Source organism: Notolepis coatsorum (genome assembly GCF_963971535.1).
Source record: "Notolepis coatsorum genome assembly, chromosome: 18".
In the NCBI taxonomy this organism is placed as follows: Eukaryota; Metazoa; Chordata; class Actinopteri; order Aulopiformes; family Paralepididae; genus Notolepis; species Notolepis coatsorum.
Genome location: NC_140182.1, coordinates 69,884,324 through 69,908,365, shown reverse-complemented (window position 1 = coordinate 69,908,365; position 24,042 = coordinate 69,884,324). Strand labels below are relative to the sequence as shown.

Below are 24,042 nucleotides of genomic sequence, written 5' to 3'. Positions count from 1 at the left end.
CGCAAAATAATAACGAGTTGAGTTCTAACAAAGAACGTATTACATTCTGGGTATGCTGATAGAGTAAACTATGATATGAATATGAATAGGAATATGATATAACAAGGTATACACTGGTCCGTCCGCGAGGATAGCGACGAGGAGTCGGATAGCCATTAAATGCCATTTGAGAATATAGGCTATTAATGCAAAGCGACGGCCTATAGCCTATACATATTATTTAATGTTTTCATAAGCGTAAAGATACAACAGCTAGATTAATGATCAAGTTAGTTTATTGTGCAGGGTTCGCAGGGCTGTGTCATGTGCTATTATATATGCGCAAGTTACGTAAGGGATAATGTATGCCTACGAGGTCATTGTCGCAAAATAATTGACCGACACGGAGTTTAAAATACCGAGGCGCCGCGCCGAGGTGTTTTAAACGTAGTGAAGGTCAATTATTTTGCGACAATGACCGAGTAGGCTATACATTATCCCGCTTATTACATGGCTAACTTACTAACAATATACCTAATTCATTTGACAAATCGCAGTTGTTCTGTGGCTCTGTCAGCCCAAATAAAGTGATTATTATTATCGCGGGCAGCCTCTGTGTTCTGGCTCCGCTGTGTTCTGGTCCGCTCGTCGCTCCGCCCCCTGTCAACACTGAAACAGTGTGTCAGTGGGCTTGATTGCGAACAGCTGCGCTCTGCGGTCATTATTGAAAAATATGCGGTCATTATTGAAAAATAATGACCGCAGTCGGGGGGCTATTGACCAATCACAAGCAAGCATTTCGGCGAATGTGAAAACGCCATGTAATAATGTTGCATAATGTAGGCTATGGGCTGGCTGCTATTATATGTAATTCATATAGGCTACCTAATACCGACAACTAAATAGATTGTATCATATGCCTCTACACACATCATATTATACCCGGTAGCCAATCCATATTCCAGCATGGTTATAATAATGACACACCAACGCGCCAAACAGACAGTGGTTAACGAACGGTCTTTATTAGTATTTTGAGCTGTCCAGGCGGAATTGCAGCAATGGTCTTAGGGAGTCGTTGATATCTGACATCACCATGTACTGTACAAGTCCGCCAGCATTTTATTTATTATCCCATAACACGGGTTGTCCGGTTGTGTCTTCTTGGTTCGGCAGCGCCTCTGTGAACAATCTCTCAGAGTTCGCTCGGGTCAGTCCATTATTTCACATCCCATGGGGGTGTGCCATTACCATATATGGATAATCGGGGTGGTTCTGGAATGCAAATACGTAAAACCGTGCACGAGCTGCAGCGTAGGATCAAAGTGATATTTATCAAGACAGGTGTGCGTACGACCTGTGTACGCACGTGTGATAAATCCCATTTTTTTTGTGCGTACACACATTCTAAATTATGTGCTTAAGAACAAAGATAGAACACTTTCTAAGAATTATTGATAAATGAGGGCAACTTGAACTTTGTGCTGCACTGTATCCATGTCCCCAACCACTGCACTTTTTACAGTCTTATTGTTGTCTCACTGTTCTGTCCTGTCTTGCACTTTACTTATAATTATTTATTTACTGTTGTATTGTTCTTAATTGTGAAAAAAAAGCATGCACTGTAAACGTCGAATCACGTTCCATTTGTACTGCAATATGGTGAATAAAGTAATCTGAATCTGAACCACTAAACTAAGCCACCCTTCCATACACCCTGACACAAACACAGCAATACTATGATGTTGGTTCGTTTTGACGTTTAACGGTCATGGTTAAGGCCCTGTTTAGACGGAAACGCTAGCAGGTGAATCCGCAAAAATATTTTTTCGGATGTGCCTTTCGTTTATACGGAAACGGCGTTTTTACGGGGTGAAACCATAAAAAAGTGAGACCACCTTCCAGGGTGGAATTCCTAGAAACGATAAACCTTTGCGCTCTCATCTAAACTGTCAAACCGCATAAAACGATGACGAAAGGGTTGTCAAGGCTCTCGTCGCGCATACTGCTTACATCACAGGCATGCGCCAGTAGCCTAGAAGCGTAAACAAAGCATGTCTGATTCTATCCATGGCGATCACCTGAAGGCTACATTGGCAGTACTTTTAAATACACAAGAATCTGTCCCGCGGCTATCACAACTATTAGTACTGGACCCACTGTCTGTGAGTGACTCTGCTTTGGTCCAATCATATTCCCCACCCACAGTCTGCGAATCAGAGGCAGAGTAGGGCTGGTCTTCACAGCACGTCATGTGACATATGCGCCAATCGTGTGACAGTGGGGCTCCGTCGTTACAGCGTCGTCTGCACGCAGAATTCCATCCCAAAACGCTAGTCTAAACGCAAAATTAAAAGTGAGACCGTAAGACGACTTTTGCGGTTTCTGTTCAGACTCTCTCCGTCTAAACGTAGCCTAAGATTAGAAGTTAGGGTTTTATGGTTATGGTTACGGTTAGTTTAAGGTAACACTGGCTGCGGTTACATGGTGACTTTTAATTCCGAATTATAACTTCGGAATCAAATCATTCGGATGTAAAAAGAAATCATGCAAGTTTACATGTCAAATCTTAATTCCGAATGAAAAGAGGAATAAACTGTCCATGTAAACGCAGCCACTGTGGTTAAGGTTAGGGTTTGGGCGAGGCTATCAGAAAAGTGTGTCTCGGTAGACTTGAGGTAAAGCCACTTGCCTCCCATGTGAGTGTCCCAGGTTCATTCGCCAGCAGGGGAACTCGAATGTTAAAAGTTTTAAAAAAATGTATGTGTAATACTGTATATGTACATATTTGTAATATGTACACATTGTACATTTTCGTCAAATACATCAATATATTACTTATGGCTATAATAACGTAGAATATTTACCTTTTTCCTGTGGTTGAAAAGTAACTATTTACATATTTTAAGGGAGATCGGGCTGCATGTCCATATCCTTCAGCGCTAGCTAGCGGGGAGGACTAGTGCTGCTCTGTATGTCTTGGATCCACACACAGGGCTGCAGTGCAGCTCCCCAAACAGCTCTCCGTTTCTCCTGTCGTGCAAATGTCTGCACTTGATGACTCCAACATGATCCTCTGGCTCTTTCATCTCCTCCTCAGCCATCCTTGGCCCCTGAGACCCTCTCTTCTGTCAATACCACCAGCCGCAGACCAGGGAGACGCAGCTCAGCTTCAGTGTTGTAGTGCACACATCAGATAAACAAGAGGATCAATGTTTCCTCCAGCAGCTTCAGTGTTGTAGTGCACACATCAGATAAACAAGAGGATCAATGTTTCCTCCAAAACTGAGTAAACCGCGGAGCTCATAAAAGAGGTATTCTATCTTCTCCTCCACTGTGTGTCTCGGCTCAAGCAGGGACTGAACCAACAGAACATGGCAGTGACCCCACCCAGCTGGCCTGCAGCTGCCTACCGCACACCACTCAGTGCTCTGCAGCCAGGCTCACAGCACCAGAAGAGAAGCCTGAATATTCTATTTCTCATAACTCTAGGAGTACATGAAACACTTTGCTGTTATAATATTATTATAACAATATTATAACAATATTATTATTATTATTATTATTATTATTATTATTATTATTATTATTATTATTATTATTATTATATACACCAGTAAAAGGTTTGATCATACCTTCTCATTCAGTTCAATGAGAAGGTGTGTCCAAACTTTTGACTGGTAGCGTATAAATAAAACTCTAACTAAAATGGCCAATGAAGGATGTGAAGTGTGGGCTTTGGGTCTAGATTAGAATGGACACAACGCTGTACCATTTGCAAAGAAATGTCTCCATCTTGTGGCCAAACTCAAACTTACCCTACTCAAACGTTACATAAAAGCATACATGTACTGGATATAACTCAGATGCACAATTGCGTTCAGGTACATCACCGTTAGCCTCGTTCGCGGACGACTCAGCCCTGCTGGTCTCTGACAAGAACAAGTTACAGGTTGAAAAAACCCTCAGCTCGGAACTAGGCAAAATCTGCACCTGGCTCGCTGATAACAAACTATCATTACCCGTGACCTGGGTAAAACAGAGTCCATTCTCTTCGGTTCAAATAACAAACTCAGCAAGGCCGACGGCTTGACAATGGGTGACAATATTGTCACAAGGAAAAATTTAATTACATACCTAGGTTCCATCCTAGAGGCAAATCTTTCCTGTTACAAAATGGCATCCAATGTAATAAAAAAAAGTCAACCAACAAACTAGATTCTTGTACCGGATCTCCTCTCTGGTAAACAAGAATACCCTGAAGACTCTGGCAGGAGCACTCATTCAAGGGTACTACGACTATGCTTGCACCTCATGGTACCAAAGCACCACAAAGGCGCTAAAAACAAAATTACAAACATCACCCCAGTCATCACACACATAATAAACCTCTCCATAAAACAGGGACACGTCCCCAAGGACTTCAAAATTGCGAGAGTAACACCCCTGCACAAAAAGGGCAGCAAATTAGACCCGGGTAACTACCGCCCTGTTTCTATCCTTACATCCATCTCGAAAGTCATGGAAAAAATAGTATACGAACAGATCGAAAAGTACCTCGCGGAAAAAAATCTAATCTACGAATTCCAATCTGGCTTCAGAACATCCCACTCCACTGACACATGCCTTCTCTACTTGAACGACCACATCAAACAAGAGGTGGACGCGGGCAAATACTGCGGCATGGTCATGCTGGACCTACAAAAGGCCTTCGACACTGTCAATCACACCATTCTGATTGACAAGCTAAAAGCAATTGGTTTTGATAGTTTATCAGTGAGCTGGATACAATCCTACCTGGAGGGGAGGGAACAGATGGTGGAAGTAAACGGTACCCTATCCCCCCCCCTCACAGTGAGCTGTGGTGTTCCACAAGGAAGCATACTAGGACCGCTACTATTCCTAATTTATGCAAATGACATGTCGTCAGCTTGTGACTGCAACTTGTTCCTGTTTGCGGACGACTCAGCCCTGCTGGTCTCTGACAAGAACAAGTTACAGGTTGAAAAAGCCCTCAGCTCGGAACTAGGCAAAATCTGCATATGGCTCGCCGACAACAAACTATCATTACACATGGGCAAAACAGAGTCCATTCTCTTCGGCTCAAATAACAAACTCAGCAAGACCGACGGCTTCTCGGTTACAGTGGGTGACAATATTATCACAAGGAAAGATGAAATTACCTACCTGGGTTCCATCCTAGAGGCTAATCTTTCCTGTGACAAAATGGCATCCAATGTAATAAAAAAAGTCAACCAACGAACGCGATTCTTGTACCGGATCTCCTCTCTGGTAAACAAGAATACCCTGAAGACTCTAGCAGGAGCACTCATTCAAGGGTACTACGACTATGCTTGCACCTCATGGTACCAAAGCACCTCAAAGGCACTAAAAAACAAATTACAAACATCTCAAAACAAGCTAGTCAGACTACTACTTGACCTGACTCCTAGAACCCACCTCACCCCTGCCCACTTTGACAACCTAGGATGGCTTAGAGTAGACGACAGAGTACAGCAACTTGCAATGGGCCTGGTCTACAAGATACACTACGCGACCAAGGTACCCATGTACATGTCAAAATACTTCCCAAAGGTCAGTGAATACCACGATCACAACACCAGAGGGAGCTCCACAAATCATGTAAAACCCAGATTCGGCTCAAACAAGGGACTAAACACGTTTCGCAATTATGCCACATCAATGTGGAACGCCCTGCCTAAAGCTGTAAAGGAATGTGAATCACTACCCACCTTCAAAAACACTCTCAAAAAACACCTACGTGAGACTGCAATTCGAAACTGGCCCCTACAAATGTCCTAACCTAGTTGTACAGTAAATGACCAAGTAAGGCTTTGTCAATATTCCAATGTACAGTGTAAAATGTGTGTGTGTCCCCTACCCAACCCCCCCCCCCCCACCTCCAATGTACAGCCCTCACCCAACCCACCCAACCCCACCCCACCAACCTCCTCCAATGTACAGTTTCTACGCCAAATGTATATACACTCCTTTTCTGGACACTTTTGTATCACAAACAGTACTGTATTTGCAAATCTGATATGTCATAAATGTATAGATGTAGCAGTACTGTCTATCTGTATGTCATGTATGTCATATATGTTATGATGAATTGAAAATGGGGGACCCTGGTGGAAACAAGACGAAAGTCTTTCTCTGGTCTGCATCCCCTTAACAATTGTATGTATTGAGATGTACTGTACTGTACCCATTCTGCAATCTGTTAATAAACTTTTCAATCAATCAATCAATCACAAAACAAACTGGTCAGACTACTGCTTGACCTTACTCCTAGAACCCACCTCACCCCTGCCCACTTTGACAACCTAGGATGGCTTAGAGTAGACGACAGAGTACAGCAACTTGCAATGGGCCTGGTCTACAAGATACACTACACGACTAAGGTACCCATGTACATGTCAAAATACTTCCCAAAGGTCAGTGAATACCACGACCACAACACCAGAGGGAGCTCCACAAATCATGTTAAACCCAGATTCGGCTCAAACAAGGGACTAAACACATTTCGCAATTATGCCACATCAATGTGGAACGCCCTACCCACAGCTGTAAAGGAATGTGAATCACTACCCACTTTCAAAACCACTCTCAAAGAGCACCTACGGGAGACTGCAATTCGAAACTGGCCCCTGTAAATGTCCTAACCTAACCCCCTCCAATGTACAGTAAATGTCCTAACCCAATAATACACGAGACCCTCTTCTTGGGACCAAGTAAGGTTTCGTCGATAATCCAATGTACAGTTACCCCCATACCCAGGGGGACCCTGATGTAAACAAGACGAAAGTCTTTCTCTGGTCTGCATTCCCTTAACAATTGTGTGTATTGAGCTGTACTGTATTGTACCCATTCTGCAATCTGTTAATACAGTTTTCAATCAATCAGCCGTAGAAACGGGTAGATTCAATGGTACCCCAGAAGAGGAACATACTGTTTGTCATGTGATTTGGGAGATATTAAAAACGAGATCCATTTCATGTTTAAGTTTACATTTACATTTTCATTTAATAATTTAACTGACATTTTTATCCAAAGCGACTTACAAGTTGTGTACAAAAAGTCAGCAGGAAGGGTACAACTCTGGCAGCTAAGGGTCAGATTGTTTGTCAAACAATGTTGAACCTGAGTGCTACAGTCTTGAGTGCATAGTAGTAAAGACATATTAGCATAGTATGTAGTAATATAGGCAAGGAATATTCCTTAGTAGCAAAGTGCATAATAGTAAAAGATGGTACGAAGGTTAGTAGTTTAAGTGTCCCTTATATGATGGATTAAGAAATGTACTCTTCAGTAAAAGGTCTACTATCTTTGCAAATGCCTTTTGGTTGGATGATGTAATAATAACATACAAGGATAATAATAATACTTGAGCTATGTCTTTGGAAAGATGTTTTGTGGTAAGTTATATTTACATAAAGTAATTTTTATAAAGAATTTGTGTAATAATGTCTGTTTCTTTTTTTTTTTTTTATATATCTTTTTCCCCCTCCTTTTTCCTCCGTTTTTCTCCCATCCCAATGTTAGTCGTTATGCCAATTCCCAATCCCCTTCCTGGTCGCTGCGCACCTACCCCCTACAGTCGGTCTGGGAGAGTGGAGGCTATCACATGCTTCCTCCGACACATGTGTAGCCAATCAACCGTTTCTTTTCACCTGGCAGCGCGGACTCTCACTGAGAGGGTGTAATGTGTGGAAGGATCACACTACCCCCCTTAGATCCTTTCCTCGCTGAGCAGGCGCCCCGACCGAACTGTAGGAGTCGCTGTTTACAACGACCAGGACCCACCCACCAGCTTTCCCACCCCTAACACTGCCAATTGTGTTAGTATGAACGACCAGCCAAGCTGGTAGCAACGGCGAGAGCTGGGCTCAAACCCAGCGTCTCCTGCGTTGGTGGCGAGTGCCTTGCCCACTACACCACCTAGCCGCAATGACTGTTTCTTTCTACACCTAGCGTCTTGTAAGCCCAAGTGGGCTGGGCACATTGGATGCTGCGTGTCACGAAAATAAACCACGAAATCAATTCAAGTATAAAATAATTAGTTTACAGTACATTGTGAGTTTGTTGAACCTGCCAGATGCTGCAGAAAAAGCAAACGCAAAGTTAAACACCAAATTAAATGTAGGATAATCCAGTTGTGTCTAAATAGGCACGAGATTGTCCTGACTTGACCATCCGCTTGTTCGTCTGAGACGGTGTGCCAAGTTATTTGGTCCTTCGACCTGAACACGATGAGTCACAGGAAATAAATGCAAGGCATGTGATTACCGGACAGTACTCTGGTAAAGAAAGACCAATGTATTATCAGCTACGAAGCACTATAACTGTACTGTATAGACTTATTCTGCTACGGTGTGCCTTTAATTTAACAAAAAAGATTTTGAGTTATTCCGATTCTATTCATTCCGATAGTTTAAATTGAGATATAGATAGAAACTATGCTATTTGCAACTTTCTTACTGCATCATGAATACAAATACAGGTCTGTTTTTGTATCTGTTATTTATCTTGTTTTCTACTGAAATTGGGGCATCATAGCAGCATGAGGAGTGGGGAGGGGAGGTACAGGTATGGGCAGGGTAACCGTAGAAAGACAATAAAAATCGTATCTGAATATAAACGAGAGAGAAAATAAAGAGTGTAAACAACATAATTAACTCTGAATATTAAAATACGAGAAAAATAAACAGTGTAAACAAAGGTGCAGATGAGGGTCTGTATGCCCTATCGGTTATATTATATGTTACAATAAATATAGGCAATAAAGAATTTGAATCTGAATATATGCTAGGAGTAAGAGTAAAAGTATACACAAGTATACACAAGGTACCCTAACTGGCATGATATACGTCACATCAAGACTATGAACTGGAGTCAATGAACAGTGAAAGACAGAGAAATTCAATGAACTAGAGAATGAAAAGTATGTCTCCAGTCCATTCCCTCTCCTTTTTTGTGGGGCAACCCATTAGTTTACAATGGGATCACAGACTGGGCCTTTCATGTACAGCAGCCATATCCCCTCCTGTACCTGCACAGAGACGTGGCTATCTCCGTGTCCGTCTTCACCCTGTCCCCCTGGCTGGTCCCGCCCTGCTGATGGAGCTCGTCCACTACTCTCTCTGCCTTCAGATAGGAGGACTCCGCCTCCTCCGGAGTGGGTGGAGTTAAGGGCGTTTCCTATAATCAGGTACTGGCAGGCAAACATTAAACATTCACGTTTATTCAGTTGTTTCGGTTATCGTGTCACCTGACTCCCCGTTTTATCTCGTAATGGTACATTCCAGTGGTGTGGTCGAGAGATGATCTTATACTCGGGACTCTTGTGTACAGAGAAGTGGTGTAAGATGTACACAGTTCCTTTACTTAAGTATAAGTAGAAATACCCAGATAAAATAGTAATCTAGTAAAAAATGTAAAGTCCCCCATTCAAAATTATACTTAAGTAAAAGTGGGGAGGTATTTGATATTGAATGTTATGTATCAAAAGTAAAATAATTCAACATTCAATAATTCAATGATGTTTGTGTATATCTGGTCCAGTTATGCTGCTCTGATTAAAGGTTATGTTAAAGTGGTATGTGGTCCAGTTATGCTGCTCTGATTAAAGGTTATGTTAAAGTGGTATGTGGTCCAGTTATGCTGCTCTGATTAAAGGTTATGTTAAAGTGCTATGTGGTCCAGTTATGCTGCTCTGATTAAAGGTTATGTTAAAGTGCTATGTGGTCCAGTTATGCTGCTCTGATTAAAGGTTATGTTAAAGTGCTATGTGGTCAAGTTATGCTGCTCTGATTATGTCCTCTTGAAGTTGGCAGGCTTCAAAGTTGAAAGTACATAAGCGTCATACAGTCATGACTATCAAAATTTGGACATTGACACAATTTTAAAGAATGTACCAAACAGTTGCTTTGGCCACACCTAATGTTTTTGCCATCTCTCTGATGGGTTTGTATTGGTTTTGAATGATGGCTTCATTAGATGGCAGCCTACTGGTGGCTTGCTACAGTGACAGCTCTTTGGACCTCACATTGAGAGTTGACAGCAACAGGTTCCAAATACAAATACCACACTTGAAATTAACTCTAGACCTTTTATCTGCTCCATGTAAATGAAATAATGAGGGAATAACACACACCTGGCCATGGAACAGGTGAGCAGCCAATTGTCCAATTTGGCCCCTTAAAAAGGAGGATGCACATGTAGAAATAGTTGTAATTCCTATACCGTTCACCTGATTTGGATGTAAATCCAAATTAAAGCTGAACATCTTTTGATATTTATGGACCTGACTGTACATTTCTGCCATGTTTTCTACAGTATGTCTTCAAAGTAACTAACTGATAAATGTAGTGGAGTTCCCTAAAATGAAAACACTTAAGTAAAGTACAAGTACCTTGAAATTGTACCTAAGTGCTGTACTTGAGTACAAATACTTAGTTACCACCATGTCCAGTTTGTTGCATGCCGAATAAAGACCCCCCTAAAGAGGTCCTGCATTATTATTATTATGATACAGAGTATACCCAAAGTATGAAGAGAAGTCGTTTCAATCTGCCATCCGTCTAGGTAACGGGACTAACCTTAACCTGCCATCTTTTTTAATGGAGAGTCATCCGTATCTAGTCATCGTATCTAGCCTTTTTGTTCTTCTTTCATATTTGAGGTCACTGGCACAACACAGAATGGTTCATTTGGTCAAAAAGGATCATCTTCTGTGATAGAAATATTGTTCCTCGCTTAGATCAGCTTCTACGCAGCCATCCAGTGGTTCCTGCCACTGAGGCTTTTATCCAAAATGACTTCTATAAAGTTCTACACAACAAGCGTTTCCCTCTGGATCAATAAAGTACTTATATATTCTATTCAGTCTCAAGTACATAGTAGTATAGACATTAGCATAGTAGGTAGTAATATTGGCAAGGTAGATTCCTTAGTAGCAAAGTGCATAATAGTAAAAGATAGTACGAAGGTTAGTAGTAAAAATAAATTCATTTCAGATATTGATTGAAGAAGTGTGTTTTTAGTCGACAGCGGAAACTCTAATCAGCCTCCCTACCTCAACAGGGTCACACTCACAATGGAACTCTCTGGTTACAACACAGCATTGTGGTTAAAGGATATTTGTCCGTGAGCAGTGCAGCGCCTCCCTGTGTGAGATGTATGCTGAGGAGACAGGCGAGGACCTGGAGCCGCTCCTCTCTGCTGGTGGAGACAGGGGAGCAGAAGGGCAGCAGCTCCCTGGCGGTGGCTGAGTGTTCCTGGGCCTGGGCTCCCCAGCCTGGAGGGACACATGGGAAACCTTTTAATTAATTAATTAGTAGTGTGTGTTACTTAAAGTATGTCTGTCTTCCTGTTTGCATGCCTACATGTTGCTGATGTTACATTGTCCCCGCCTTGCCTTGTTCCGTCTCAGCCTTTTTCTTTTTTTCCCTGTATTGTATTCTCCCATTCTCCATAAACCTAATAAAGTAAAGTAATAACCCACGTGAAATTTGAGTTTCAATTCAGCCGGATGTTGCAGACCAGCTACACGTCAAAATGACGAACCCATAAAAGCTGCCTGCACATTACCACTGGTAGAACATCTCTGCTAGCTGGGCCATGGTCTCTCTACGGAGAGAGAGAACATCTCTGCTAGCTGGGTCATGGTCTCTCTACGGAGAGAGAGAACATCTCTGCTAGCTGGGTCATGGTCTCTCTATGGAGAGAGAGAACATCTCTGAGCTAGCTGGGCCATGGTCTCTCTACGGAGAGAGAGAACATCTCTGCTAGCTGGGTCATGGTCTCTCTATGGAGAGAGAGAACATCTCTGAGCTAGCTGGGCCATGGTCTCTCTACGGAGAGAGAGAACATCTCTGCTAGCTGGGCCATGGTCTCTCTACGGAGAGAGAACATCTCTGCTAGCTGGGTCATGGTCTCTCTACGGAGAGAGAGAACATATCTGCTAGCTGGGCCATGGTCTCTCTATGGAGAGAGAACATCTCTGCTAGCTGGGTCATGGTCTCTCTACGGAGAGAGAGAACATCTCTGCTAGCTGGGTCATGGTCTCTCTACGGAGAGAGAACATCTCTGCTAGCTGGGTCATGGTCTCTCTACGGAGAGAGAGAACATCTCTGCTAGCTGGGCCATGGTCTCTCTACGGAGAGAGAGAACATCTCTGCTAGCTGGGTCATGGTCTCTCTACGGAGAGAGAGAACATATCTGAGCTAGCTGGGCCATGGTCTCTCTACGGAGAGAGAGAACATCTCTGCTAGCTGGGTCATGGTCTCTCTATGGAGAGAGAGAACATCTCTGCGATAACTGGGCCATGGTCTCTCTACGGAGAGAGAGGTGGTGTCCAACACCACAGCAGCGCTGCTCTCTATGGCTATGTTCACACTACAGGCAACACTGGCCAAAATCAAATAAATTTAGCTCATTATGTGACTCAGATCCGATTCTTTCATGACAGTGTGAACAGCACAAATCACATGGAATCTGAGCTTTTCAATTCTGATTCGGGCCACTTTCATACAGTATGTAGTCCTAAATCAGATACAGGTCAGATTTATTTGCAATGTGACCTCTGAGTCTGAGCGGTCGTACGACTTTCATGTGTGAAGAGTACTATATAGATAGTTATTAATATTTATTATTGTTATATTGTAGAAATGTGCAATGAAATGTCTGTAAAGTCTTGACGACATTGAAAATGATACCTCAATTGTATTTGAGAATAAATAAAGGTTGATGATGATGATGATGATGATGATGATGATGATGATGATGTGACTTTTACGTCACTCTAGATTGACATTTGTCACAATTACTTACGTCCAACTTCTTTATTATTCGTTTTCGCTTGAGGGTCAGTTCAGGAGCGTGACCAGTTCACACTGGAATCTGATATTGGCAACATTAAAAAATGTATGTGAACAGCCAATGTAGCCGATCGCCAAGATTGTCGTCGCTGCACTCAAAGTTGCATTTATTATTTAACTGTTGCCATGACATTTTCAAAGCACTACCAATAAGACACTGCAGCCATATGCCTTATGTGAGCAGAAGTAACTCTGCAAGATTCATCCTCTCTGTGTTTTGGAGTTCACCACCACATTAAAAACTGACCGTGGTCACATTAAGGTCCACCGAGTTTGCTCAGAACAGGGTAAATCTGCATTTTGCTATGATGCCCCTCTAGCCCATGGAATTAACTCCAACAGTCCTTAAAGCTTGAGATTCTTCCCTCTGTTGCAGAGTTTAAAACCTTGATCTCAAACCTTTGTCAATCAAGTTGATTTGTTATCCTTGCCTTTTTAATTTTTTTTTGTTTAACCTTTATTTACCCAGGGTAGGTTCGCTGAGCAGATGCTCTTTTTCAGGAACGCCCTGCTTCACATTCACACAGTTCCATTCACACCTGGGAGCTGCCCAGTACAACCACAGTCTGACACCGTTGGCCACTGAGCAACTCCACTGGAGCAGTTGGGGGTTAGGTGCCTTGCTCAAGGGCACTTCAGCGGTTGGTGTTAGGGGGATGGGAGAGAGTTATGAATTCACTTCCCCAGCCCGGATTTTTCCTGCCGGTCCCGGGGATCGAACCGGCAACCTTACGGTCACAAACCCGCTTCTCTAACCTTTAGGCCACCTCTGCCCCGCCTTGTTGTCTTAGTGTTATGATTTTATCGTTTATTTTTTGCTCATTTCTGTATGTACACTTGACGTGACTGTAAATGAGGGAAACCTCGGTTGCCTTTCTTGTTTAAATAAAGGTTTGAAATGAGAAAATTTAAAACTGACCATGGTCTTGTTTTGGGAGTTTACCACTGTATTAAAAACTGACCATGGTCTTGTTCTGGAGTTCAACACCACGTTATAAACTGACCATGGTCTTGTTAGTTCAACACCACATTATAAACTGACCATGGTCTTGTTAGTTCAACACCACATTATAAACTGACCATGGTCTTGGCAGGATTCTGTGCCGTACCTTGTCGTAAGCCGAGGGCAGAACGCTGATCAGAGAGAGAACTCTCCGATGGGTGATGTGTGCGGTGTACACTTTATTCTGTTTAGAGCAATACGCTGCTCTGTTGTGCCACCTAGACTAATTACATCAACACTGTGATTATTGTACTGTAAATGAGGGCTGTTTTATTTTATTGAATGATGATTGATTGATTGATTGATTGATTGATTGATTGATTGATTGATTGATTGATTGCACTGCAATATTTTACTCCGTCTATTCTATTTACTCATTTTATTGTCAATTTTAAAACTGCCATAGAATCAAACCATAAACAAGGTGGTCTATTGGGATGTTGGAGCCTAATGTGAAAAACAGATTTTTGTATGTTATGTGCCTGTCTTTTTTGCTGCCGTGAAGCACTTTGAGCTGCAATTCTTGTATGAAAGGTGCTATACAAATACAGTTGTATTATTATTATTATTATTATTATTATTATTATTATTATTATTATTATTATTATTATTATTATTATTATTATTATTATTATGTCATTGGGATGTAAAGCCTGGAGCTGCTCCGTAGATAATTAAAGGGGCTCTGACATTATGGGGCCATATAATGTTTACATGAGCTCTTACACCCATATGAGGTATATATTCGAGCATCGCTAGAAGCAGAATGAACCAAAATGAAATCCTCATTTGGGTGTAAGAGCTCACACAAACATGTTATGGTCTCATAAAGCAAGAGCCCTGTGTCTATGGATCAGCCACCGATTTTACATTTAGTCATTTAGCTGACGCTTTTATCCAAAGCGACTTACAAGTTGTGAACAACAAGTCAGCATAGTAAAAGATAGTAAAGAGTTTGAAGTTTAAAGAGGTGTGTTTCCGGGTTTCAGCTGCCCTGATTGTGGTGGTACATCCCAGTGACATCACCCACTGGAGGGTGTTCTCTCTCTCTCTCTCTCTCTCTCTCTCTCTCTCTCTCTCTCAGAGAGTTCTAGCTTTAGAAGATAGTGGTGTGTGCTCACAAATACTGACCGCCAGGCTAACAGTTTAGGCTAACAATTTATATTCAAACTTGGCACTGTGTATTCCATTGCTGAATGCTAATTTGTCCAAAATGTTTTTTTACAGTCTATAGTGAAGATTTGCAGTTTTTCTTGGAGAATTATTTAGCTGAGATGACCTTTAAACTGGAGATAGGCCTTAGCCAGCCTGGCATGTGCCTGGGCTAGCTTCACATGTCCCTCTCCGAACACCAGCCTCGTCAGAGCCACGCAGCGTACCAGGTCCTGGATACAAGCGTCAAACTGTAGAGACAAAAGTAACCTATTACTATTACGCATGCATCAATAACTATCAATCATGTTACAACTTCAAAATCAATACCAGCTCTTTAAATCACAGTTTTAAGTAGGCCTAAATCAAGGCACTGATCTATCTCAAGCTCCGCCCTCTTTTCTTGATCCTCCAATCACAACTGTCGCTCGAGGTCAATTACATTTTCTGTACACCGCTTGATTTATGCAGATTTTGCGGGGGAAATTATTCCCCCCCCCCCGCCCTCAAATCCTTGTTTAAAATGTGTGTAATAAAGAAACCATGAATATGACAACTATGACACTGTAGCCTACAGTATACAATAATCAGATATATTGTAATGGTACCATAATCAGGTGTGCAAGCATGATTATCAATGTAAAAGAAAAACCTGTGAATGCCTTATTAAAGGGGAACTATTTTACTATTTCTTTCACTATTTGGGCACTTTTACACAATTCCTGTGAGTCTATGGAACACCTCTGTAATATACCGGGTATATATATTTTTATTCATTGTTTTGTATTTCTAATCAAGTCCTCAAAAACAGCATTTTTCTACCTCAAGATCTTAAGCTGTTTTGAGCCTGGGCTCCAGGTCCAGGTCCAGCCACTGTGTGCAGCTCATCCTGCACCTCTCCATTAACATGCAGCGGTGTCTTTCTGACATCACAAATCATCACATTTTCAAATGACTCAGTTCAGTGAGGGTGAATATTGTGAGAGGATAATTGGAAGAATGCGCCAATATGAGAATTTTGAGACATAGATCATATTAATATAAGTTCACATAGCTAGGAAACAATGCTAAACACTCAAAAAGGCCATTTATAAGATAGTTCCCCTTTAAACTATTAGTCAGGTTCATTATAAAGTGATTTAAACTTTCGTTGGACTTTTTAAGGGATTAGCAAAACTATACATTTTTGGAAAGGGAATTGTATAAGGAATCAGAAAATCCATGTTTACATTTGCCCAGATGTCTATAAGGCGGCCATATTGGAATTTCCAAAATGGCCACCGTAAAATGTAGGTTTTGTAATATCTCGGCTTCTAAATGAGCTAGAACATTGATTTGAACTTCTAAACCTACATTTTCAGGATCAAGGAATCCAATGGTGGTAGTTACAAAGCTTCTACATTTTACATTAACCCTTCGATGCATGAGTGGGTAGAAAATTACTGTAGTCAGGTTCACTATATACTTTCGTCGGATTTTCTTGGGGATTTGCAATACTATACATTTTTGGAAAGGATATTGTATAAGGATTCAGAAAATCCATGTTTCCATTTGCCCGGGTGAATTTTCAAAATGGCCGCCGAAAATGTAGGTTTTGTAATATTTCGGCTTCTAAATGAGCTAGAAAATTGATTTGAACTGCTAAACCCACATTTTCAGGGTCAATGAATCCAATGGTGCCAACAAAAACGAGGTAGAACTCACCAAAGTGCATGTTAACATAACTTTTATTGAGGACTTAACAGATAATTGACATTAACTGATTGGCAACTGACATCAACTTCAGTATCATGACCACAGAAAAGAAGTAACCTTCTTCATTAGACTATTATGTGATAGATTATGTGAATGTATACACATCTATACACCATCATCACAATCATCATCACTTTCATCCATCACAGCATAGGAATCATCGTCATTCTGGCACTGGCTACTGCACTGACACATGTCAGTACAGGCTAAGTCTTTAGCTCTGCAGGAACATCTTCCAGAAGAACAGTTCGTTTTACATCTGCATTGGACCATCTCAATGATGGCCTTCGGGGCTGGGAGGACCTCTGTGGTTGTTGGCTTCATGCCATCTGAATCTTTGAAGTACCCATTGTGCAGGGGGTCCAGCTGCAGATCTTGCAGAGCAATGGCTGCCTGTGCCCATACCCTGGTTTGTACATGGACCCTCAAGATATCTTGATGTTGATACCCTTGGGTGGGTGAGTAGGCTGCACATACAAAGGAAGCCAGTGTGGACAGCATTCCTTCTGTCACTTCTGCTTCATCCAAAAGCATCTGAAAACCATTGATAATGATATCTGCTTTGAGATAGATCTGAAGCCAGGTTGCCTTGCCTATACGGGAGAACCTCCCTGTGTTGTCGGCCCCAGTGAATGCATGGAAAGCTGGCAAAGCCTTTGCTCTTTCTTTTCCTAGAGCGTGCCACAGTGGTTAAATCTGCACAACACCAGAGGCCATCGAAATCAATGTGTTCTTCAGCAAGAGATGATAGTTTGCTGTGACTAGCACTAGAACGTCTGTATCTGGTAAGAAGAACATCAACTGTGCATCAGCTGGGTTCCGGTGTGTTGCCAGCACAGCTTGGTGGATCAGCAGTGTGTCTGCTTCTTCATGGTTATTTCCTTCAAAGAGTAGGTCTTTGTTGCTCCTAGTGTGCCCAGAAGCTGACGTGATGATCAGCTTGGAGGATCCCCTGTTGTATTCTAGCATTTTGGCTGCAATATAGTCAGTCAGATCGGCCTTTGTTTGGTCATGAGAGAGGAACCTGCTCAGTGGGATGTGTTTGATGTTGGTGTCATCAGTGACTTGGTATTGGATAGCTTTTCCTTGTCTTCGTTTATCTCTGGTTGCGCTCTTCAGAGAATCTGTCCTGTATGTGTCGAATACAAGGATTATTTCATCATAATCTTGTGTTAGTGACATTAGTCTGTCATTGAAGCAGCCACTCAGATCCTTGACTGTCACTACAGTGGCTAGTTTTGTGCTCAGCCTCTGCACAAGCACCATGCCATCCACCAGTGCTATCTTTCGAATTGGCTGATCAGTAGATGTGGGGTCTGTGAATCCTGTATCCATTGCATCCTGGTGGGTAGTACTTCGAGCTTGAGGAAGCTGAGGATCTTCATGGGGCATATCTTCTCTTGTCAATTTCTCAAGGAGATGGATTAACTTGGACTTGTCATAGCATGGCAGGATTGTTCCATCAGGACCGAACAATGCCCTTGGTGTCAGAGTGAATTCATAGTTTCCTATGGCCTCTTTCTGGTTGATGTCTCGGTTTGACCTGGCAAGTACCATCAGCCTCAAGTCATGCATGTCTGCAATGTATCTTGGCCAGAGTCTTTTGTACTTGATGCGATCCATTGCAAAGAACATCTTGCTCAGTGCTTCTCCAGCCTGCAGATGGAGTTCAAGGTCAGCATTCCGAGTTGCTGCTACGAAGAACAGGATTATTTCCACCCGATGTAGGTAGCTCATCATGGCCTTGAACATTGCATGCCTGGATTTTTGTTCCTCCCATTCTTGGAATGCTGTGATGAATTCAGCAGTGGTCAAGGCTTCCATGAGGGTGCTGTTGACTTGCTTCACAGATTCAGCCTTGATGTCTATACCTACCGAGCAGGCAGCTTCTACTCCCTCTGTTGTCTTCAGGCACACACGTTTCAGTTGTGGGTTGTCCTTGAAGAATTCCTCTAGAGTACTACATATGAGTAGATGTGGGCATGGAGAGCTCGCTTGTAGTGTGTGCATTTCAGGATTTGCCTTGTTGTGGCAGGACCATACACATCTGCTTCCATCCAGGCATCATCTATACCCGAATTCTCCATGGAGGCACCAAGACCTCTGAGGGCAGCCATGACGACATGCAGCTCACCCAGTCTGGGAACAACCATCTGTTTCAGGTCAGGTCTGGCATCTAGGAGCTGCACCACCTTCTCATAGAGGGCCATGTCAAAGGTAATGACTGTGGGGTGATCTTCCCCAACTGCCAACTTCCTCAGCTGATTCGTGGCAGGGCTCCAACCTGTGTCAAGGGAAGGCTTTCAGACAACAGTGAGTTGTATCCTGCTCAGCCTGGAATCTTGCTGGACGTTTCTCCTGCTTTCATTCTGGATAATGCAGATGCAACAACCCATCCTGGGTGTGTCAGCTGATAGGACTCTGAGATCCCCTTGCTGATGGCAAACTGTTCTGACCTCTTAGCATGCTGGGGTTTTGGCTATGTATGGTATGTACATGGTAGGGAGTGACGGACAGACTCTGTGCATCACCTATGATGAGAGGCTCTGCAATAAGTTCTTTAGAAGGATCAACCTTCTGGTACACTGCAGTGATTGTTCCGTGGGTGGTTCCTTTCCCATCACAAGTGTCCTCTGCAAAGTGTTATCTGCTGCAAAAAACACAAAGGTCCCCTTCCTCAGGAATGGTGGTACATAGAGGCCTTGGTGTGCTCTGGTGTTTTCTACAACAGCATTGGCCAGAGCAGTTTCCATGAGAAGGGCACGCCCATGTGAAACAGAGTAGCCATGAGCATTGAGAAGATCCATCAGCTTCTTGTTGCGTGTGTCATGGTGGATAGTCAGTGCCAGCCCCAAAACATGTGGGTTCTCTCGTGCATGGGGTGACCTAAATGATGTTGGCAAACTACTGTATTTTATTTTGATGATACATGATGATAACATCATGCCATGAATGACACAATAATAATAGTAGCTAGCTTAAATGTGATGCTATAGACATAAAACCTGTTGAAATTGTCTGCGGTAGAAATTAACACAATACTTACTTTACATGTATCAAATGCTGGGTAGAATAATGTTGAGGGATGACACTTCACATATAGTAGGCTATGTGTGGTCCACAACAAATATTAGGAGAATATCTGAAGAGAAGTCTGAAGAACAAGGCCATTGCTATAGGGTGTGGCCTTGCACCTTTGAGGGCGGGGCTTGCATCAGATTATAATTGTATTGGCCTTTTGTATTGGCCTTTTGCTGAACTTATAGATATTTTACATGTATATATGATAATGATTTATTATAGACTATTTGATGAAAGATAATAAAATCTATTTGTTTTTGTATACTTAAAAAGAAATCATGCATTTTGCATTTCTCCCAGTAATTTTTGACCCATTCATGCATCGAAGGGTTAATGTAAAATGTAGAAGCTTTGTAACTACCACCATTGGATTCCTTGATCCTGAAAATGTAGGTTTAGAAGTTCAAATCAATGTTCTAGCTCATTTAGAAGCCGAGATATTACAAAACCTACATTTTACGGTGGCCATTTTGGAAATTCCAATATGGCCGCCTTATAGACATCTGGGCAAATGTAAACATGGATTTTCTGATTCCTTATACAATTCCCTTTCCAAAAATGTATAGTATTGCAAATCCCCAAGAAAATCCGACGAAAGTATATAGTGAACCTGACTATATGGTCCAGCAACCATGAGATTACATTCGATTCTATTAAAATGTATACATCAGTACAGTACAACAACAAAAAAGTTTGGCACCCAACCAGAGTGCAAATGTAACAGTAAAGTGCAATAGTAATATACGTATAATGTACAGGTGATTAAACTGTGTATAAAGTATATCAATTTAGTACTACAGAGTAACAGTGCTAATCAGATGTATGTATAGAGTTGTAGTGTTAGTAGTGATACAGGTATAAAGACACTATGGTAAGTCATACTGGCCAGCAGTGTAAGTAAGAGTAGGTAAGGGATATGTACAGATATAGACATAGTATCTACAGATGTGTAAAAAGGATTATACGTAGGTATGTACAGACAGATGTGGATATACCTGTTGGCTGTCTACCATGGTTTGTGCTTGGCTGTCAAAATGGGTGAGTTTCTCTTCTGGAGACATCACAACAACAGGTTTTCTCCTAGTGCAGCCTGTCTGTGGAGGATTCACCACCTCTATATCACAGACAGGAGACCCAGTCAAGTTCCCATTGGTTGTGCTTTCACGGGATCTGCTACAGGTTGGAGAACAAGAACGCCGCCAGTCACCAATATACATCACTAATAATAACTAGTATCACTCATTATTATTACATTTGTATGAGCAACTGTACTGTAGGCTTGTGGATAGGGACGAAGGGTAGTAACTTACGATTCAGCCTTTTCGTCCTTGGACGATGTTTTTTTGTGATGATTGTCACTCATTGTTTCTCTTATCACCATCCCCGTTTCATGTTTGTTTTTGGTCTCCGTGGATACCCATCATCTCCTCTTCACGCGTTTCTACTTATCAGAGTAACATGTTTTAGCCGATCGAATATCCAGAAATACGACATTATTTGTCCGAAAGTAAAGATGTAATATTAACGCTAGCCTTAAGATAATTAATCAGCAGAAAGGTCCGCAAGCAACAAAAAGCGACAACAAAACACTGCAGAGGAGAGACTCGCTGGAGGGGGTGCGTTCAAGATCCAGTGTTCTGCAACACTTTTTCTCAGTCTCAGTTCGAAACGTTTAGTTTACCACAATTAATTTGCAAGTATCATGCCGTTTTATTAAGGGGATGAATGGAGCATGCATACGCCTAAATAAATAAACAATGATCTATACAATGCAAAGGAGTCAAATACTCAAGTGAAGACAGTTAGCAGGAGAGTGTGGGCTACTATTAAAGGTAGGGTGACCAAACGTCCTCTTTTGCCCGGACGCGTGAATGCCACAGGTCTACAACAGAAGCGTGAATACCAAACCAAGCCGCATTTCTCGGAGACGCTCTCTGATTGGCCGACGCCTGTTTCTACACTGGTTAAGCTTAGGCACTCTTCGAAGTTGGTTAAGGTTAGAGTTTGTCTTAGAGCGTGACGGCAAGTTCTTTCGACGGTTAAGCTTAGGCACTCTTTCGAAGTTGGTTAAGGTTAGAGTTTGTCTTAGAGCATGGCGATAGAACGGCAGGTAGTTTGCAGGCTGTTTGACGTGGAAATGGACAAAGACCAGTGGTGCAGTCGTAATATGGGCAATGCCCAAACGCCACGTGCACGCGCGATCCCGTGCACGTGCACGCACGTGCACGTTCCCTCGGTTTGGCACAGAACAGATGATTATTATGCATAAATGTTTTAAATGTAATTGTAGTTACAATTTCTTTAATTGAATTAACTTAAACTAGAAAAGTAAATACAAACTAAATTAACAATGTAACTTAGAGTTAGATAAGTTTACAGAAGGACAGTTTCTCTCTCTCCTGCCGATTAAATTCAGCAGCTCTTCCTCGACCTCGAGTGCTGGCTGTAGCTGCCTGCATTTGCACAAAGGCGTCCATCCCTGCTGCTAGCTAACGTTAAAACTAACCTAAAGTTAGTTGTTCACCAACTATCTATTCTACAGACATCAACAAACACAGAAGTTACACAAGCAGAATACATCACAAATACTTCCGGTCGGGGGATTTCAAAATAAAAGAGCGACGTCTAAAAGCACCGGAAATACGTTTATTTTGTACATTATCTAACTGTAGCAGTCTGGAAAATATGGTATATTATTCAGAACTGCTGACTGTGTTTTATATCCCTTTTATACACAAAGACATTCTAACTAGGTTCATTGATATTCACATGAACAATGATACAAGCGTCCCCTTCTTCTATCACTGGAAGATGGTTTATAAATGACATTACTCTATTCCCCATCCTCCCCTGGTGTAACTGGCAGGCGGGACCAGCAGGGGGCAGTAGCAGGCAGAGAGTGGCGGAGGGAGTTGATAAATGGAAGGGACCAGCGGAAGTCGCTCTCTTCGGCAGTGAACTTGACAACGAGAAGACACAGCTAACGGGAGCTCTGGATAGCCCTGTTGCTGACGTTATGCCGGAGTGCCCCGGGAGAGGACAACGGGTATAGGAAGTACTGGCTAGTGGATACGATATCCTAGCAGTACCAGTGGTATTATATGAACAATAAGTGCAGAGCCAGGCACTAACAGTAGTCGAGTTATAATAGTTACAGTGTGCGGTATAGATAGCGTGCGGCTAATGATAAATCTGAGTTCACAGTAGTCGGGTTATAGCAGTTACTGTGACGGTATAGTCTGCGTGCCAGATACGTGCAGGACCTACAAGCAGTCTGCCCGGGCGTCAACAGCTGTCGGCACCGGAGTGCTACAGCACACCTGCTCCAGGCTGCCTGCAGGACACGGGGAGTTCTTTACCACCAGCAGAGGTCGTCATCGCCAGCACCAGCTCAGCCAGCGCTGCCTCTCTGCTACAGCTCCGCCTGCTGACATCCTCGCGAGAGCGTTCGACGCCATCTTGCCTCCCGGACAACAGTGGAGTGGCGAGGCGGCCATTTCGGATGAGTACAAATGAGCATTGATGCTCCCGATTCCATATACAGTATACAGTGTGGTGCTGCCCGCGGGCGAAGTTAACGTTGTTAACCACAGTTCAATAGGGGTACCCCGAACAATAGATGCCGGCATTAAGATAGGACTTATAGGTATTTTGTGGGCTCACTCTTTTATTTTATTCCTTTTCTTTGAGCGTGATAAGGCGTGTATTTCCTAAATAATTCCCATTCTGTGAATCCCTTTATTCTCTTCCCTATGCTCCCCCCTTCCTTCCCCATATTCTCAACCGGGGACAGTAAGAGTGTAATTCCTTAGAGAAGGTAAATACTGTGTTCCGCCCAGACGTGGGCAGCGTTTAGTCTGGGTACCTGAGAGAACTTGGTGCCTGGGTGTAATATTATAATTGACTTATGCTATTGATTCATGCCATTGATTCATGCCAGTAATTATTGTATGGATACCCATGGTGCAGTAATCACCAGACGTAGCATTGTTGTAACTAGGCTGAGTTACAATACAGTCATCCAGAACGGGAGCACTGTGTGTGTGTCTTTCATTATTTCTAACCCTAACCCTTTGATACGGGTAATATATGTAATCTTAACCCCTTCCTATTCTACCTTTTCCATTTCCATTGTAAGGGTTCTGGTGTCACTAAGGGAGGGTACTGCTT

General features: G+C 42.5%; 1 protein-coding gene across 2 annotated transcripts in view; it reads right to left on the bottom strand.

Moving 5' to 3' along the window:
• The window catches only part of ttc23 (tetratricopeptide repeat domain 23), a 51,329-nt gene extending 29,856 nt beyond the window's left edge, over window positions 1-21,473 (bottom strand). Inside the window, exons 1-5 of one of the 2 annotated variants that reach the window (XM_084334841.1) lie at window positions 21,183-21,473; window positions 20,868-21,045; window positions 15,164-15,287; window positions 11,143-11,299; window positions 9,053-9,178 (exon numbers count right to left, since the gene is read on the bottom strand). In XM_084334841.1, coding sequence (XP_084190967.1) covers window positions 9,053-9,178; window positions 11,143-11,299; window positions 15,164-15,287; window positions 20,868-21,045; window positions 21,183-21,253 — 656 coding nt within the window. In that variant the 5' untranslated portion in view covers window positions 21,254-21,473. The remainder of the gene's footprint in view (window positions 1-9,052; window positions 9,179-11,142; window positions 11,300-15,163; window positions 15,288-20,867; window positions 21,046-21,182) is intronic. The other variant, XM_084334842.1, reaches the window with a different exon arrangement.
• Between the last annotated feature and the right edge of the window lie 2,569 nt (window positions 21,474-24,042).